This window comes from Henckelia pumila, unplaced genomic scaffold (genome assembly GCF_033568475.1).
Source record: "Henckelia pumila isolate YLH828 unplaced genomic scaffold, ASM3356847v2 CTG_461:::fragment_3, whole genome shotgun sequence".
Classification (NCBI taxonomy): domain Eukaryota; kingdom Viridiplantae; phylum Streptophyta; class Magnoliopsida; order Lamiales; family Gesneriaceae; genus Henckelia; species Henckelia pumila.
The window spans coordinates 11,922,990-11,943,316 of record NW_027331831.1 but is presented as its reverse complement, the minus strand read 5'-3'; the positions used below and the strand labels follow the sequence as shown (position 1 = coordinate 11,943,316).

The 20,327-nt window shown below is 29.2% G+C and overlaps 1 protein-coding gene across 2 annotated transcripts; it reads left to right on the top strand.

The window, feature by feature from the left end:
• Positions 1-1,642: 1,642 nt before the first annotated feature.
• LOC140871224 (beta-glucosidase 6-like) lies at positions 1,643-7,445 on the top strand. 2 transcript variants are annotated; one of them, XM_073273634.1, is made up of 14 exons: positions 1,643-1,800; positions 1,831-2,048; positions 3,872-3,938; positions 4,114-4,172; positions 4,428-4,503; positions 4,812-4,883; positions 5,061-5,148; positions 5,273-5,528; positions 5,843-5,958; positions 6,155-6,378; positions 6,476-6,507; positions 6,604-6,706; positions 6,879-6,987; positions 7,130-7,445. In XM_073273634.1, the coding sequence occupies exons 2-14, from the start codon at positions 1,911-1,913 to the stop codon at positions 7,299-7,301; spliced, it is 1,512 nt and encodes a 503-aa protein (XP_073129735.1). In that variant the 5' UTR covers positions 1,643-1,800; positions 1,831-1,910; the 3' UTR covers positions 7,302-7,445. The 2 variants fall into 2 exon arrangements, with proteins under 2 accessions (XP_073129735.1, XP_073129736.1); XM_073273635.1 differs by lacking the exon at positions 1,643-1,800 and having other exon boundaries at positions 1,817-2,048.
• The last annotated feature ends 12,882 nt before the right edge of the window (positions 7,446-20,327 follow it).

Below are 20,327 nucleotides of genomic sequence, written 5' to 3'. Positions count from 1 at the left end.
AGACATCGTTTGGTTTGAGTGATATGATAAGTAATTCATAGATAAGTAATATAATGTAAATTAAAAAAATAGTTAATACATTATTTGATTTGATGAATAGATTATAATTTATTTGATTTAATTGATGTAAAATTATTAATTAATAAATAGATAAATAATATGACGAAAATAAGACGAAATTGATTGGAATAAGTTATATATAAATTAATAATATATCAAACCAAACAATATCACAGGAGATAAATGAGGCGCTAAGTGGGATCAATCACAGCAAGATAATTATATACCATAGTCATACGTCTTATTAGAATAGTGGAACGAGCACACCTGTTATGTGTGCAATATAATATATGAAAAAATGTCATTTTTAGTTATTGTTTTAAAAAAATAATAATTTATTTCAAAAGTTTTAGACTTTTTTTTGGAACAATTAATTTTGAAAAAGAGTCATTTTTTGAAGAATTTTTTTTCCCTCAATTAGTTTTGAATGAAATCACTAGTTGTAAATAAACTACAAATAAGGGTTATAATTACAATTCAGAGTTTTCGTACCAAAGTAATTACTAAGAGGTGTTCCCTTTTTACAATATAGTATAGTATAATATAAATAGTATATATAAAGATATACACTGCTCTCGTGTTCGAGTTAGTGAAATATATGAGCGTTTGACCAATGATCAGGAATTCGATTTCCCTTGCAAAAACTTTCTCGAGCAAGCTTCTTGCACAGAGTTTATCCAATAAGGTTTACTTAGTTAGCCTAATTACCAAACTACTGTGTTAGCCCAAAGGTTTTTCTAGTACACAACGAAGAATAACAACAATGGGTTTCATTGTCGTTAAAAAAAAAAGGAATAAAAATATTCACCGTAAAATAAATTTCAAAATGACAATTAATCGTGTTAGCATTTATGAACTTTTTCCCCAAATTCTATACAATTTGACTTTTTTTATAAAAAAAAACAATTTGGATACAACCAACATACATAAGTGCACTGCAGTCACAAATGAGAAAGAAATATTTATTCTTCATAATGTATATATGGAAATTTTTACACCTAAATATGATCTGTCAAAATACAATTACACTTTCCAATAAAAAAAAATCCAATTACACAATAATTTTGAGTTCATAATTACTTAGTACTCAATTCAACAAAATTTTCGTCCGGATGACAAGAATCCACTTTATATCTACAATATATATGTGTTTTTATTTATTTATTTATCTATATCTACAATATGTTGAAAAATAAAACTAGATTTATTTATTATATACATGCAATGCCTATGCCCCATCGCTAACATATATAATGCTTGAGCATAATAGAAACAAAAATGTATTTAATTTTGTGTAATTTTGGAATCAGAAAAGCACCCAATTAGCTTTTTTATTTTCGTATCCTCCCTATTTGAAAAATTAAATTTATATTAAAAATATAAAAAAACGTATTAAAGATAATAATATTTTCAATTTTTTTTTTCTTACGTACAATAATACTTATTAAAAAAATTATCGATTACACACGACGCTATTCTATATAATATATGTATCTGAAAACAATTTAAATGAAAAAAATATATATAAAGCCTTCGTGGTGGTGCCTATATATATTTGGCAAAGTATGTGTGAATTAACTCCTCTACATATATATAACACACTCACCACCTTCCTCTCTCTTTCTCTCTTCCAATTTCTCACACACAAACACACACTCCACCATTTTTTCCAGCTTCACTAGATTACAGTCAAGATTCTTTAGCCATCCCATTTTTATTCTATATATATATATATATATATATATATATATATATATATATATATATATAATATTCCTTCATATTCATATATCCTTTTTTCATACAAAAATAAATACTGAAAAAATAAAGAAATATTTATAATTTTCACAATGTGGCTCAAAAACTTTATTTCTTTAATATTTGTATTTATTGTGGCTCTTGAAATCCGAGGATGTTGTGGCCAAAATATTAGTAGACGAAGCTTTCCCGAAGGTTTTGTTTTTGGGACCGCGTCTTCTGCTTATCAGGTTAGTATTTCTTTCTTTTTACTTATTATTATTTTTTTTAATCTTGATTATATATATCATGTTTAGCAGAGAATTTGATTTGTATTTGAACTCAAATATGTTGAAAAATTATTTCGAATTAGATTTTAGTAAATTATGTTTTACTCCAAAGTTTCTTGACCCATTAAATGTGAGTAGTCTCATGTGAGACACTCGGGTTTAGTCGGTCTATAGTACTGTCTCACAAAATTGAAAATTTAAGTTAAAAGTTAAACTAGTACTGCTATTCTAGCCAAATTTTAGCGTTTAGATTTATCAATTCGATTAGGAGGTTTGAACATGACGGATTAAATTAGTTCATGTAAAAGTTAATTTACAATCGAGCTCAAACAAATCGATCAAATTTAATTTTAAATCGATCTCAATGTTAAACTAGTCTTCACTTGGAAGAAATTTGAAGTCGCATTCTTTTTTATTAAGAAAGAAAAATGTTTTATCTTCTAATCCTTATTTGTTTTGCTTGAAAGACACCTCTTAAATACTATTCTTACATTCCAAAAAGACTAACCCGTCTCCATTAGAGGGTGCCTTTCATTGGAATTGCTACGGCACTTCTTATGTAAAGGGAACAAAACGTAAATTAAAAGGATTTATTTATTTATAATTTATTAATTTTACTTATGGGAAATGGTACAACTGCAAAAGAATAACGGTAGGTAGCAAAAAAAAAAAAAAATTCCAAATTTAGTTTTGAAATTTTGGGGAAAATATTTAATTAGCAATTTGAAATTTTTTCGATAAACAACACACACGGTACAGAGAAACCACACATCCACTTCAAAAGTGATGGTAACCTTTGAAGGGATACTAAAGTTTATATACCACACACACATATGTTGTTAGAATTTTATTTTTTTTTGAATCAAGATTGAGTATATATAATATAGCCACATATACATGGAACTGTTCATGTGCTAATTATGCGGCAATGGATTTATTGTATCCTAATTTTGGAAATTAATTATTGGGTCATTTTTCGGATTCAGGAAAAAACCAAAAAAACTTGGGGGAGGTATGTGAAAAAGTTGGAGAAGAGGACCAGTACTATTTTCCCAAAAACAAAAAATAAAACATTTCATATGGGATCGTCATAAACCTCACGTATTTGGGTCAATAATAACCATTGGATATGTTTATTATTCGTCTTAATCCTCTTGATGGGATTTCTTTAAACAAATTAACTAGGAATTCGGATTATCGTAAACTTACACGCAATAAAATGCTCTGATTCAATCCTTATAGGAAATAATCATACTTAACTGTAGAACTTTAATTGATTGTATCCTTAAAAAAGGGGAAAAAACAAAGGAATAGTGTTGATTGCTGCTTTTAGATACAATACTCGTCATTATTTAAAAAAAAACAAACAATCGAAACGTAAAATTTTAATTGTTTGTAGCGAAATGCTAACAATTGGAATGTCAAAATAATGGCGAAAGAATGTGCCAATTAAGATTGTCAGAACATGGACCTTCCAGATTATTATACTTATTTATAAACAACCCCGCACCTTTCATATTTTGCAGTTTCACCCAATAATTAAATAAAATTTTAACTTTGCTAAATTATTGGATTACTCTAATACTCAAACTTTGTCGTGCATGGTAATTGGATATTTAAGTATTGTTTGAGAGAGTTTTTAGGAATCACTTTTCAACTTTTTCTTCACAAAATTTCGCAAAATTTCAAAATTTTGTGAAGAAAAAGCTGAGAAGTGCTTGTTAGAAGCTCTCCCAAACACTTCCTCAGTTTTCTAATCTTATTTTGATCATGTTGTCGATCAGTACGAAGGAGCTGTGAAGGAAGATGGCAGAGGTCAAACTATATGGGACACATTTGCTCATACTTTTGGTAAATTGAAGAAAAAAAATAGATTTTTGAAGTGTCTTTACGACCATAAAAAAAATCGATTTTTATTTATATTTGTTTTAAAATGTAAAATTAGTTTATTTAATTTTAAGGCACACTTGATTAATATTTAGTTCCTATCGAATAATATTGTTATGATTTTGATTCGATGTGACAGGAAAAATTCTTGATTTTAGCAATGCGGACGTTGCTAACAATCAATATCACCTCTATTCTGTAAGATTTACTACTCTACATCAATCTTTAATCCCTATGGATCGTCGGAGATATCGACAATTCCCTAATTTTCAGCCAAAAAATTATTAATTTACTATAACATTTTTTCGATTTATTTTTATGATCCCGTTGCGCAATCTTTTCCGGTTAAAAAATTATGTGCTATATTTAAAATTTAATAGTAATATGAGGTAGATTTAATATTTTAGGCTCGTGCAGTAATTATGTGTTGTGTAATTTGGATTGGTGATACAGGGAGACATACAACTTATGAAAGATATGGGCATGGATGCCTACAGGTTTTCAATTGCTTGGTCCAGGATTTACCCCAGTAAGTTCATTCCTTTACACAATTTTGGTTTCACCGTATTTTCTTGTGATTTTGGTTTTCTATATATACGTTATTAAATTTATGTTTTAATCTTATTTTTTAGTTTTTGTTATTTTAATTATTTTTCATTTAGATTGATGATGCCGATTGACAACATATATAAAGTACCAAAATCTAAAATATATAACAAATATATATACATGACCAAAATTGTAATTTTTTTTCTTTACTTTTTTAGGGGGAAACTGTTTTTAATCCACTCTAATCTAGGGTGAAATTAAATTATTTTGAGTATTTATGATGGTCAGATGGAACTGGGGAAATCAATCAAGCTGGTGTCGATCATTACAATAATTTCATCAACGCTTTATTAGCCAACGGTAATCTTCCTTTTCTTTTTTTCTTTTATTTTTTCTGGGTTTTTGTTATTGAATTATTTCTTTAATATATACTTACAAAACTCGAGTTTTTGTGTTATTAAAAATGAAAGTTATATCTTTTCAAACAAAATAAAAAAATAAATGAAAGTTATATATTCACCATAACTTTCTGTGTAGGAATCGAACCATATGTGACACTATACCATTGGGATCTTCCCCAAAGTTTGGAAGACAAATACAGTGGCTGGTTGGATCCTCAAAGCATGTAATAGACTAATAGTCCCGCCAATCAACTTTTCCTTAATTATATATTAATCCAATCAATTAAAATGATACAATCTTTCACTCAAGTAAGTTCTCTGAAATGGTAATAAATTAATATTTGACAGAAAAGACTTTACAATGTATGCGGAGACATGTTTCAAGGAGTTTGGTGATAGGGTGAAGCACTGGATCACTTTCAATGAGCCACACACCTTTGCTGTACAAGGATACGACGTCGGCCTTCAGGCCCCGAGCCGATGTTCCATCATCCTTCACGCCTTTTGCAAGGCTGGGAACTCGGCTACTGAGCCTTATATCGTCGCTCACAATGTGCTTCTCTCGCATGCCTCGGCGGTACATATTTACAAGCTAAAATATCAGGTAAATTCAATGTCGAATAATGTTATCCAACTTAATTCTTCGCATTCTAATTCGCTTTCACCTAGTGTTAATTAAATTTGATGGCAATGAGACTACCAAACGATAAATTATAAAGTAGCTAGTTATTGCACGAGTCCATTGTGCAGTCACGCTTGCATGGGTCTCGCCTCGGGCGTGACATGAATAATGGAGCTAAATCCATTTTTCAACAAAATCAACAACATAAATACAATGAATAATAATAATGTGATCCGATCCATGTTATTAATTAAGGTATGCTTGGGTGGTATTTTTTTTGTTTTGTTTTGTTTTAGCCACATCAACATGGTTCAATTGGAATAAGCCTGGATTCCTTTTGGTATGAGCCGGCATCAAACTCCTCTTTTGACATCGAAGCAACACAAAGGACCTTAGATTTCAGCCTGGGTTGGTAAGTACTTATATATATATATATATATATATATATGTTTGGATGCAATAATTGCTCTGGCAGAGTATAACGTGACATTTGAACTGTTGTACTGTTTCCGTTATATCAGCTTTAACATTTGGCAAAGCAACAAGGCTCGGTCCTAGTTACAATATATTTTATAATGCCACAACAATTTTATGTTATATATATATAGGTTCGTCGAGCCTCTCATATTTGGTGACTATCCAAGCTCGATGAGAACAAGAGTGGCGAGCCGGTTGCCAAAATTCACCGACGCCGAGTCCAAACATTTGAAGGGTTCCTTTGATTTCATAGGCATAAATCACTACACCACATGGTATGCAAACGTTAACAATACGAACATCATCGGCGTCTTGCTCAACGACTCACTCGCAGATTCCGGCGCCTCTTCTTTACGTATGATCTATATCACATATACTTTAATTATCATTGTTTGGTGATACATATTGTGTTGCATATTCTAAAATATCTTTGGGATATTTATTATTTGCAGCATTTAAAAATGGGAAGCCTATAGCTGACAGGGTATGTATAGAAATGAACATGTATACTGGCTTATTTATTATTTTTACTTTGTATTTGTTGAGGATATATATATAGGTTTATTTATTTTTATTGCAGGCAAATTCTATTTGGTTGTATATCGTGCCTCATGGGATTAGAAGTTTGATGAACTACATCAGGCAGAAATACGGGAACCCTCTGATAATAATTACTGAAAATGGTAAGTAATTATTGAATATGCAAAAATTAAAACTGAAAATTTGAAGGATGATGACAAAAATACTTTTATAAAACCGTCTCACACGTCAATTTTGTAAGACAAATCTCTATCACGACCTAATAAAATAGCTAGTTTCCAACCAAAATTCATTCTTGTACTTACTTTTTCATAGGCATGGATGATGCAAACAATCCATTTACGTCCATTAAGGATGCTCTCAAGGACGAGAAGCGGATTAAGTATCATAACGACTATCTAACGAACTTGCTAGCTGCGATCAAGTAAGTTAATCCCTTAAGCACAGAAAGCTGTGACATGATAACATGCATTATCTTTCAATGTATTTTGTCGAAAACATCGTCGTTATTTGCATGATTGACTTTGCAAAATATCGTTTTAACAGAATAGATTTTTTTTTAACAGAGAAGATGGTTGCAATATTAGAGGGTATTTCGTATGGTCCTTGCTTGATAATTGGGAATGGGGAGCTGGATTTACTTCAAGATTTGGCCTATACTTTGTGGATTACAATGACAACTTGAAGCGATACGCCAAGGATTCAGTGAAATGGTTCAAGAATTTCTTGACTTCTTAGTTCAATTTCATTATTTGTGAAAGTACGCAGAAGCAAACAAATTGGTTTATATATATGCATGTGTGATTGTAAAAATATATCCCTATTAATACTAGTGTGCATTAATCTTGGACCAAAAATTTTGAGTCGTGTAAATGTTCGGCTCTTGGATGAGAATGTTAGGGATAATCACATCCAGAGACGAAACCTGGATTTGAGAATGTTTGGGATAATTGCATCCAAGGACGGAACCAGAATTTTCTTCTCGGGAGGGCTAAAAATTATTTGATAAAAAATCGATGCATCAAAACAGAAACAACAACAATGTCTAAACACAGTCAATTTCCTGATTTGAAGTCTACATAACATTTGATTTGAACCATATATATCAATTTATAGCCTAACATTTAACATGGGAAAGCCCAATTTCAAATATATATTAAGCCCAAATACTACACGTAATTATAATTTTATTTGATAGTGATCGAAATTATCAAATTTCAAATGTTTATCTTTATTAAAATCACGTGTTATACATTTTACTGACAAGTTTAAACTTCAGTCACTATGATTCAATATCCAATTAGCAGGTGAAACGGAAATATTACATCTTTAACTTATTTTGTGATATTTGTCGGTTTTTGATCAACGTTTTTTTTTTTGTAGTGATATTATATATTTATACCTTGAGTTTAATTTATTTTTTAACTGACAACTTTAAAGCAATAACATATATTGTATATTTATTGAAAGCGTAATATATATATATATATATATATATATATATTTGTTATAAACTGTTGGATCAAATGATTTGTCTGTTATTAAAAACTATAGTTGATGGTAATTGTGCAACTCAAATCTTTTAAATCGTACAACAGTACAAACAAACACATGTTTCAATTGTTCAATTCAGGAGAATGACAATTATTGCACTCAAACAATCATCTTATCCATTAGTGCGCTTTCAATCGATGTGAATCGAAACCATGACCTTGACTTCGATATTAATTGTATGACCGACCGCTTCTCGCTTTACCAAAATTTATAGTTTATGGTAACAATTACACTTAATTAATATTTTAAACAATATAAAATTTCAAGCGTCATGAATAATTTATGTTAAATGATAATTTTAATTATATTGATTTTTAAGTAAAAAATAGTAATTTATTTCAGAGAAATGATTTTTTGATTCATTAACTTGTCCAAATTTGAGTTTTAGTCCATTGAGTTGTCAAATTTGGTTTTGGTGCACTAACATTTAATTTTTTATTATTGTTAATCCAATTGTTGATGTGATATTTGATAATTCAACAATTTTCGATCTCAGCATTTTTACGTCATGTCAATAGTTTTTTATTACAAATCTGTATTTTCGAGTGTCAAGTTACCAATTAGACCAATAATTGCTGAGAATTAAAATTTAGCGTACCAAAAAGAAACTTTGAAAATTTAGTGGACCAAATCCTAAAAGTAAATAAGTTAGTGAAAAAAAACTATTTTTACTTTATTTAAAAGTTTTATTTGAAAATGAAAGTGGATATTCCATTAATAAAGTAAATATAAATCATGTATTATTTTTTCTGTGGTAAACCATGATAATCATAAGACAATTGTTCTAGGTTTACTTGCTTTGATTCTCAATCATCTTGGTCATACATAATAACATATTCAAATTTTTCATACGTATGTTTTTCCAGTTTATTGAATAAATTTGTTTGTTTGACTTCGATAATCAAATTTAAATATACATTAGATAATAATTTAGTATAAAAAATAATCAATATCCTAACAAAAAAATAGAAATAAAAATAATATTTTTATAATATAAACTCTGTGTGTTATAGTATATAAAAATATATACTAAGAGTATTTAATTAATCCAACTATACAAATAAATATTTAATTAATGATATATATATACATATTTTTTCATAAGTTCATCAAACTCTTGTTTTAAAAAAATATAATATATTAATATGTGGTAAATATTTTTTTTCAGAAATCAAATTCATATAATGTGCAACAGCCAATCCAAACTTTTCTTTATACTTTTATTTTTTCAAATCTTGTAATATTTTGTTCAAAAAACCCTTAGAGTATTAGCTTTAGTGGAACTGGTGACATTATTTTAAATTATCTTTTTTTCTTTCTATTCGAGATTATAAGTATATAAATAAATTATTTTTAATTTTTCTATTATTATCGCTAATAACATAGTTTCTAGTCTAGATATATTATATTAATATTTCTCGAACCTCTAATCAATTATATGAAGAGAATAATTTTATGTCGTCTAATCTTATTACCTCTAGTCTTTCAACCATTATTTTATACGACAATGCCTTGATAAGACATTAATATGTTTTCTGCTTAATTTTCTTCAATAGTAATCCAATCGAGTTGTTTTAAATTTGATATATGTATAAGAAAAAATTAGCATTTTGGTCCTCTATGTTGGCTTCTTTTTGGTTTTGGTCCTGTATATTGACTTGTTTTGGAAAAGGCCCTGTAACTCTGTTTTTTTTTATTTAGTCCTACATGTTGATTGTTTTGGTTTTGGTCCTATAAGTTGGTTTACTTTTTGGTTTTGATCCTATACAAAGGTCATGTTTTGGAAAAAAGTACAGTAATTTGGATTTTTTTTTATTTGGTCCTATTAGTTGACTTGTTTTTTTTATTTTGGTCATGGAAAAGATACGGTTTTGACCAAATTAAGCTCGATTAAATTAGAATAAGGGTTTATGTTTTTTATTTTAAAATAATAAATTAAATTTAGAATTTAGATGTTGACTTTCCAACTTCACCGCATAAACTTTTAAATTTAGAATTTAGTTTTTTAGCTAATTTTGTTAATTTAGGTTGGAACTTATTTATGTCATATGATCATTAATAGGTGCTAAGTGGGCAACACTTAGTGCCAAATAAATAAAAAAATCGAAGTTACAGTTTGTTACTTTTTAAAACAACAAAAGTATGTTACATTTAATACATTAAATTAAAATATTTTAGATTTTATTAAATTATTTAGATTAAAAAAAGTTTAAGCATAAAAAAATATTTTTTTATTAGTTAGTTGTAATTACCTCAAACCAATAAGCAGATAAAAGATGAAAGAATAAAAAATATTTATTATAAAAAGAATTAAAGATCAACTTCTAAATTCCAAAACATGATAACATACAAGACAAAAACTAAAAAACAAACCAACTTACAGGACCAAAACCAAGATAAGCTAACATATAGGACAAAATTCAAAAAAAAAACCGAGTTACAAGATCTTTTCCAAAACAAGCCAACATACAGGACCAAAACCAAAAAGAAGCCAACATACATGACCAAAATGCTAATTTTCCCTACGTATATAAAGTACATGTTGTTTTACATGTCATAAAAAATATTTATATATGGAGTGTAATAATTAATTTATAGTTTCTAAGAATAATATGTTAAATATATTATTTGAAAAAAATATGAGCAGATAAAAAATGTGAGGAAAAATATTTTTTTTAGACGATGAACAATCACATTTTAAACAAGTTAAAATTTTTTATACTCAATATTTCAAGAATTTAAGTAACTTAAATATAAGAATAATTTGTCAAACATAAAAATTGATTTGAGTGTAGTGTTTTTCTACTTTTTGACATGCAAATTTTTACGATTTCATAAGTATTAACATTAATTAATTATATTAGTCAAATATTATACTGTAGTACAAACATCAACATGAAACTTAGTAAACTACATTTATTTTTTTATCTTTCTCAATTATATAGTATAATTTTTATATTAAATATCATTTTTGCTACTCTTTTATCAATTTATCCCTATTAAATTCATAAAATGTATTATTATTTTATTTTATTAAAATTTCACTAAATAAGGGCAAAATGAGAAATTTATTTTTTCAATTACTTTCTTAATATATATGTGAAAATACACACAAGTCTAAATTAGTAGGACGAAATGAGTATTTTTTTTTATCTTGTACAAGAAAATATTGATGTTGTTGATTACATTTGTAGTCCCTAAAATTTCAAAAATATTAAACAATTAGTCGTCAGCATTTGTTTTATAATATCTCTTCCTAAAAAATGAAATATCAGAAAGTATGGTTAGATGAAAAAATCTCAAAAAAATAAATGAATGATTAAATAAAGGATGTGAGTACATTTTATATATAAATGAAATATAACGTCGACTTATGACATGATTTCACTTGTTTTGAACACAATAGTGAAATTTAATGGTTTGATTTAATTTTTTTTATTTTTCTTAAAATTTGAATAATCAAAATATTGCGTTAAAAATATAGTAAATTAAAAACGTAACTATGACGATAAGGTTGAAATAAGTTCAAAAAATTAATATTTTTTTAAATTTATAGAGCAAAAATTAAGGTAGCTTTCAATAATACTTTTTGTTTTCATGAGTGTCACAATATATATTTATCACATGAATTAAATATTAACAATTAATTTACCTTGAATAAATAAATGGACACACAAAATGATATGAATTAAATATTAACAATTAATCTAACTTGAATAAATAAATTTACTAATCTATAAATGACATGAAAAACCTTAAAAACCCTTGGAAATGATAAAAAATATTAATTATTAAATGAAATAATGAGAACAAAATTGTAAATTCATTATAAAAAATGTCAAAATATAGATTTAGGACATGAATTAAATATTAACAATTAATTTACCTTAGATAAATAAATGGACACAAAAAATAATATGAATTAAATATTAAAAATTGATCTACCTTGAATAAATAAATTGACTAATGTATAAAATAAATGCAATACCTAAAAAACCCTTGAAAATAACAAAAATGTTAATTGTTAAATGAAATAATGAGGAAAAAATTATAAATTGACAATTAAAACCAAATAATTAATGAAATAATGAGGGTATTGAAGGAAATTCACAATTCAAACTTGTATATTAATAGGGAGTTGATATTTACACTTCATTTTTTGTTATTTGCGCTCCACTTCATGTGCAAAATATGTTTTAAATTTACTCACAAATGGAGTGCAAATAAAAAAAAATGAAGTGTAAATATCAACTCCCATATATATATATATATATATATATATATATATATATATATATATATATAAGGGAGGGGCCAACCAGTGCGCCTGAAGCCTAGACTAACGTTACATCCCCTCAAACAAGTCCGTCCCTAATCCCATCAACACACCGTACGAAAAAATGTAACAAGCAAAAAACTCTCTATGTGAGATTAAATGCATGTTAGATCTATAATTAAAAAATAGGCATAAAACCTCTTATCAAATATGGTAAATGTGCCTGAATTTTAAGTGAAACGTGTTTGATTTTTTTTTTTTTTCCGGTTATAGTTTGTAACAAGATCTCGATTTTTATTGGAAAAGTACTAAAGATTACTCTTGAATGGTGATTCAGAAATTTTTTTTAACACTCGACACTCTAATCCCGCCGGCCCCAAGCAATATTCTTCTATATTCTTTCATAACATTTTATAGTGTTTTTATGTTTGTAGATAGCGTAAAGAAAACTATTTTGGACAAGGAAAATATTGTGAATGTTTTATAAGATTAATGAATTGTTATAGTGTTCGAATTTTATTAGGATATATATAAAAGAGTTTGTCCTCATTACAATTGAAAAAAGATTTTCTGCTGTGGAGAGAGAAACATCACAGGATACTTGTATTAAATAGACATGATTTCAAATTCTGTGTGTAAATAATTAAATAATTAATGAGTAAAGTTCATTTTGGTACATGAACTATTGGTAAAATATCAAATTGGTATATGAACTATTGAAAATGGTTTAATTGGTGCATGATCAAGTTTTAAAGACAATTTTACCCTTTACCTAAATTATTTTATAGTCCAATGTTTTTGTAAAATTAAAATATATACATGTTTTTTTTTCAAAATTATTTTATTAAAATTATAAGCATAAATTTATATTTATTTAAATTTTATATTATAAAAAAGAAATCGCACTCATTGTACGAAAATATTATAAATATCAATTAATACAAACATACACATACACATATACACATATATAATAATTGATAAATTATATATTCAAAATAATATATTAAAAATATATAATAAATGAGTTTTTCTTTTTATCTATGTTATAATATTAATATTTATATTAATAAAATTAAAAAATGATATATATATATGTGTGTGTGTGTCTTTTCATTTATAATATACAAATTTTACGTTGAATATTTTTTCAGATATATGATATATAATTTCATTTTATAGTATAGTAATTAGTAAATATGAATTATATTTATTTTTACATTTTTAATTAATAAAATAATTTAAAATGTAAAATATGTATGTAGTTGAATTTAATAACATTATTGGACTTAGAATTTTTTAGTAAAGGGCAAAATTGACTTTTGAGTTTATCATATACCAATTAAACTATTTTCAATAGTTCATGTACCAATTTGACATTTTATCAATAGTTCATGTACTAAAATAATTTTTACTCAATAATTAACTATTTAATAATGTCATGATATGAATTACATAAGACTATTCTATGCACAATATTCTGTGTTGTTTCTCTCTCCAAAGTGGAGGATCCAGATCCATTACAATATAGTATGGGAATTTTTTTTTATCATTTAAATTTTTCACTTTAAGATTTTAATTATCTATATGTTATATCAATTTTAGTCTTGTAATTTTTTATTTTTGGTAATTTTAAACATTTTTTTATCGATTGATGCGACAGATAAACGTCTTGGTCACATACAACAAAATTGCATTAGTGACGTGCGCGCATATTAGTGGCACCTCGATAAATGGCTAAAATTGTAGATGTGTGTGTGTGGTGTTGGGACTGATTTGAATATGGCATAAAATATAAACAAGATTGGAATTGTTGAGACTCGTGTTGAACACTGTAGTGATCCGATCCGCACCATAATCACCTACTAATAAGAAGCTTACACATGCAATTAACTTAATTAAATAGAATAAAAAAAATAAACCAACGGAAAATAAAGTAGTTATACAACCCAAGAAAAAGAAATCCGATCGAATACAACCAAATCGAAATAACTGACTAACAACAGTTCAAACCAAATACTAAAAGCCAACACCGGAACTTATCTCCACCACTATTGTTCAACTGCAACTACGGTCTCCTTGAGCCTCCTGCTCCATCAAGTCTGAGACCTGCCCCGTGGAATATGGTGTGCAAAACAGTACGAGGACGTGAGCATAAAACGCTCAGCACGAGAGTATGATTATACAAATACTATATGAGCATGAATGCAATTGTACGGGTACCAAGACACAAGGTCAAGAAATCCTGCCACTGACTCAACTCCCAGGTATATAGCACTTTGTGTCGTCGCCCTAGGAGGTGGCTCATATACCTAATGAAAATATTTACCAAAATTCCAAAATTAAAGGGAAAATTTTCACTTATAATTAATTATTAAAAATTATTTAATAAAATAAATGTTTGTTGTTCTGAAATATTAAAATTTTAGTAATAAAAAAATATAAACGTGTAAGATATTAAAAATATATAAACGTGTAGGATATATTTTTTTCTTAAATTAAATAGCAAAATAATGTAAAAATATACTTAATCAAGAGCCTAGATGAGCTATTAACATTATTTTCAAAAATTATAAATATAATTTATTTGTGAAAATTTTAAAAAGAAAATACATTTGAGTATATAAAACAAATATTTGACAATAAGTTAAAACATTGATTCAAACAAATTTAGTTAATATAGTTTCTCGGTCCTCAAAGATTTCGAGAATAATTGTTATAATACTTTGAAAGATGATAATTGTAATTAGCCTATTATTTTCTATAATAATTGATACGTACATAAGTTTTTTTTTTTTTGAACTGAATTGATACATAAGTTGATAACAACTATTTGTAACTTCATGTAAATAAATTGCTTACACTTGTATGCAGTTCACGTGCAACCCATGTGTTTGTGTCTAGTTTATTAAATATAGAAAAATCGAATAAAAGATATACCGCATGGTAATTGTATTTGAGATCAATTAATGAATATTCAACAAAATCATGCAAATTTTTTTTTTTAAAAAAACATATAATTGATGATAACAAAGTATAGACGTCCAAGATTGAAAATATTGAAAACATAGAGAAATTATCAAGTAAAAAAGACAAATACATATAGTTGTACCTGATAAATAATAAGAAAGATAAAAAAATTTAACAAGTCATAAAAGCAAAATATATATATATATATATATATATGTGTGTGTGTGTATTCATTTTTAAAAATAATCCTTCATATTAGAAGTAACGTTATTGCCATACTTGATTGTACGGTGGTGGTAGGCAAATATTTGCAAACAATGGATAAATGAGCAGATTCTTCAATCAAAACATTCATTCATATATGTCCACATTTTTACTGAGCAAACTCATGAAATGCTTTTATTTACTTGCCAAAAAAATAATTTTGAGCTGGACTTAGGGAGTGTTTGCTAGGGGTGGGCAATCGGATCGGGTAGTTCGGGTCCCGACCCGACCCGAACCCGATCGGATACGAAAATCGGGTTGTTCGGTTTTTTAATCGGGTTCGGGTAGTAACCGAACCCGACTATTATTAAGTCGGTTCGGTTTCGGGTAGCAAACTGCTATCCGAATTACCCGATCGGGTACCCGACTATCCGATTTTTATTACTTTATTTAAAAATATAAAAATTAATTGGGCTATTGGTTTGGACTTTTATTATGAGGCCCATTATTTTAGTACAAAATATGCATGATTTGGTGAATGAGGGAAGGGACTGTGTCCTTATTCTTTCATGAGAGAAAGTTTGTATTTATTTTGATTATTTTTATTTTTTAAAAATTAATTTTTTTGTTTTTTTTAAAAAACTAGGTTACCCGAACCCGAACCCGACCCGAACCCGACTTAATCGGTTACCCGAAGAGTCGGGTACCCGATGTTATCGGTTCAGTTTCGGGTAGTATAAAATACTACCCGACTAATCGGGTACCCGACCCGAACTACCCGAAACCCGAACTACCCGACCCGTGCCCACCCCTAGTGTTTGCAATCACTAAAAAAAAGTGATTGTTAGATTTTGGCTTAAAAAAATCATTTTTGTATGTTTTTTAAACCTAGATTATGTGTTAGCTTATGCTTAACTTAATTGAAATCCAAAAGCTAGTCATGTGGTGATTATGATTCTCCAAAAGTAATTCTAATAAGAAGACCATTGTTAAAATCTTCCTAATCACTTATTTATCAAACACTACCCAACTTTGATTTTTAGATTTTCACATTTGTTTCCAAACACTACCAACTTTTGATTTTTTTTAAATTTTTTATAATCTATAAATTAATCACTTTTACAAAAACACAATCTATTGCAAACACTCCCTTAAATCTACTATTGCAGCAAAAATAAAACAGTGGGCTGGGCTACAACCAGGATGGCCTAAGTGTAAATCCCTCTGATTTCTTGGTTGTTGAAGCGCTTGGAGATTTCTCTCTGAGCCAGTCCAAGAGGATCTAGATTTTATGTCACCCATCCTACATTCCTCTCTGGCTCATACTGATTCCATCCCATTACACAGGTCTTCTAGAGTCAATGTACCACCTATATGGACCAAATACTATGTGTGCTCTGTTTCCAATGCTTCCAAGGCTTATCCAGTGTGATGTCTATGGCTGGAACAATCTCAACACAATCATTCTTTCGTGGGTTCTTACAGGTTAAAAAAGGTGTCGTTGGTAAGACATAGGAAGTTGAAGCGCTTGAAGATTTCTTCTTCTAGGAATGTGGTGTCGATTGAGGTTCGCGACATGATTAACATTTTTTCGTTGACGTGTCGTAAGTTGCAGCCTAAGTATTCACTTCACCCCGACAATGTCCCAGAGCTTGCTGAGTTCAACTCATTGGATCAGTTTTACTTACTAATTGGTTGTGTCTTCCTTGGAATTTCACCTTCTAATCTCGATAAATTAGTGTGCATCAATGTTGACTCAACTGACTACGAGATACCAAGTACTAAATGTTAGAAATGAGACTTGGACCTAACTCACCTCAAAAGCTAGCTCAAGAGGGGAAGTTTGCCATTGTTTATATAAAGGGCTACCAGGTTATTTAGCCAACCGATGTGGGACACAAACTAAGACACCAACACACCCCTCTCACGCCCAGAAATGAAATGACTGGAGCGTGGAGATATTAACGGGTGACCAACTATGAGACTGGTGAGACCAACTATGGGCCGTCCAACACATAACGATGGAACTCGGGCTCTGATACCATGTTAGAAATGAGACTTGGACCTAACTCACCTCAAAAGCTAGCTCAAGAGGGGAGGTTTGACATTGTATATATAAAGGGCTCTCAGGTTATTTAGTCAACCGATGTTGGATACAAACTAAGACACCAACACTAAAATCATAAAATTAGTATCACTACTCCTGTTACCTTTTATTGTTAGGTGATATAATTAATATTTCTGTTTTATATAGGACATCTGCCTAACACCAACCCCCATATTGTCAAATCTAAAGCATCTCAATCTTCAAATAAATTGTGTGCATGGTGGCAGATGTGCTGAATATTACTTTCTTGGGATTGTCCTAGCTTGCAGAAACTTGAGATAGTAAGTAATTTGGTTTTATTTTTAACACTGAATGCTTGTAAGAAATTAATTTGTGTGTTTAGTTTGGTTTACCTGCCTTCTCCCATCTCACATACGCTTGTATTTGAACAAGATCATCCGGAATATTGCTATTTAATTTGGAAACAAGTTTCTCCCTGCTCTCTCTTATATCATATTTTCTTGTTAGCTTTGTTCGAAGGTCCTGAATTGAGGAACCCTTGGCCATTTCTTCAAACAGCTCCAATCGAGCAGCCAACCCATGTATCATGATTCATGTGAATCTTTTCCATACAGTGTAAAACGGCTTGTTATATGATAACATAAACTAAAATATTTGAATTCCATAAGAACTGAACACGTACATTTTCTCAAATAAACAATCAACTTTTTGTAAAATGGCTTGTTATATGATAACATAAACTAAAATATTTGAATTCTCTATGAACTAAACACGTACATTTCCTCAAGTAAACAACCAACTTTCTGTAAAACGGTGTTGGATTTTTGGAATACAGGCAATTTTGATTTTGATGATAACAAAACTTGTTATTTTGTTTCTAACATATTTACTCTAGTGTGAAGTTGTCAACTCAAGATGGAAGCCAAAACTCGAAATTAGCTAAACTGAATTTCTTGCGAGCTTCAGTGTTTCAATGATATCTTACATCTCAGTGATCCAAATGATTAGCCGCCAAAGAAAATGCAAATAAAACTTAATTTGAAACATATCTTATTTCACATTAGTTGAGCCAAAACGGATGTTATCTAGATCAAACTGACGTCGCAATACCAAACTGAATCGGATCAGTTTAGCAGAAATACAGAAGCAGTTTACCTCGAGCAGTTCTGGTATATTGGCCATATCTTGCAGCTTGATTATCCGAATGGAACGATTAACCATGCGTTGGAAAGAAAAGAGAATGATCTACAAATCATATTCACAAGTTGAAGACTAAATCAAATTCTAAGGAGATGATAAACTGCGTTGAAGTTACTAGTTTGGAAGTGAAATTCTGCAGAGCAGAATTTCTAGAACAGTCTGGTGTATTAAGCATAACTTTCGCATTTGAACTCCGAATTGAGTGATTCTTGATTCCGTGGAAATCTAAGAGAAAGGGATACAACTTTCATGTTTATCACTTTGCCCAAAAATCAACGAATCAAGAGAGATGATACTAAACTGATCGTATGATTACTAAACTGCTCCAAAATCAGTTAAGCTCCTAAACTGATTTTGTGCTCAACCGAAATTTTGTGCAGCTCTGGTATTTCGAGCATAACTTTTGCATATGAACTCCAAATTTATTGATTCTGGTGGAGTTGGAAAGCTAAGATCAAGAGCTACAACTTTTGTATTCATCACTTTTCCCAACAATCAACGAATCAAGAGATACAGAGTTAGACTGATCACATGTCTCGGAAGTTGCTAAACTACTACCTAAACTGAAGTTGACAAAGAGTAGTTTACCCACCCAAACTGAAGATCGCTCAACTGCTACAACACCCAAACTACTCCAAGTCCAGTTTCGCACCAAAGTTCAGTTTAGCAAGATCAGTTTCGCTTAAGGCCAATTTAGTGAAATTCAGTTTAGCTCCAGAAAAGGTACAGAAACAGTACAAAAGTATTTTAACGGCTCTATTTCTGTGTCTAACGGCTATATCACTCTTGGAGCCTATAAATACAATATCTTAGAGTTCAAACACAAGCTTTTGAAGGAGATTAAAAGTATGGGTAGCCTACTTGAAGAAATCAGCTAGTTGAGAGCAAAGCCCAAAGTGTGAAGAACACATCAAAATTCTTGAGCATGAAAAGTCAAGTTCTTCACACCCAACTCACTCACATATAAAAGAGAGATGCATTCATAGATTAGTTGAGTGAAAGTCTTTACACAAAGACGTTAAAGATTGTGTTTGTAGTCTTGGCATAAAGACGTAAAACATTATGCGGATTGTGAGGTTGCGGCCTACAATTGAGTGGTGGCTAGGAGTTTTTGTTTAGGCAGTGGGTAAATCCTAAACCGGATTGGGTTTGTACAAATGTCTTGTATAAATCAAAGTCTTCTAGTGGATCCTTCCGAGGAGGAAGAAGGGGTGACGTAGGAGTTGTTGAAATCTCCAAAAATCCATAAACAAATCATTGTCTCTTTATTTCTTGCATTTATTCATTGCTACTGTTTGGATTACATTGTTGAAGCATTTTCCGTGTTTGATAAAATACCCAAATGTTGCATTCAAAGTGTTTGATAAAATGCTTCAACTAAACCGTTTTCATTACTTCAACTTGCATCCTTTTAAATTGATTTACAAAATGTTAAATTAGTTTCTACGAATGATTATTTCAAGTGTCTTTCGCTTGATTTGAAAACCAGACT

Coding starts and splice junctions, on each gene's coding strand:
- LOC140871224 (XM_073273634.1), top strand. CDS start 1,911: ATGTGGCTCAAAAACTTTATTTCTTTAATATTTGTATTTATTGTGGCT. Junction 6,508..6,603: donor GGAAGCCTATAGCTGACAGG/GTATGTATAGAA, acceptor TTTTTATTGCAG/GCAAATTCTATTTGGTTGTA. Junction 6,988..7,129: donor AACTTGCTAGCTGCGATCAA/GTAAGTTAATCC, acceptor TTTTTTTAACAG/AGAAGATGGTTGCAATATTA.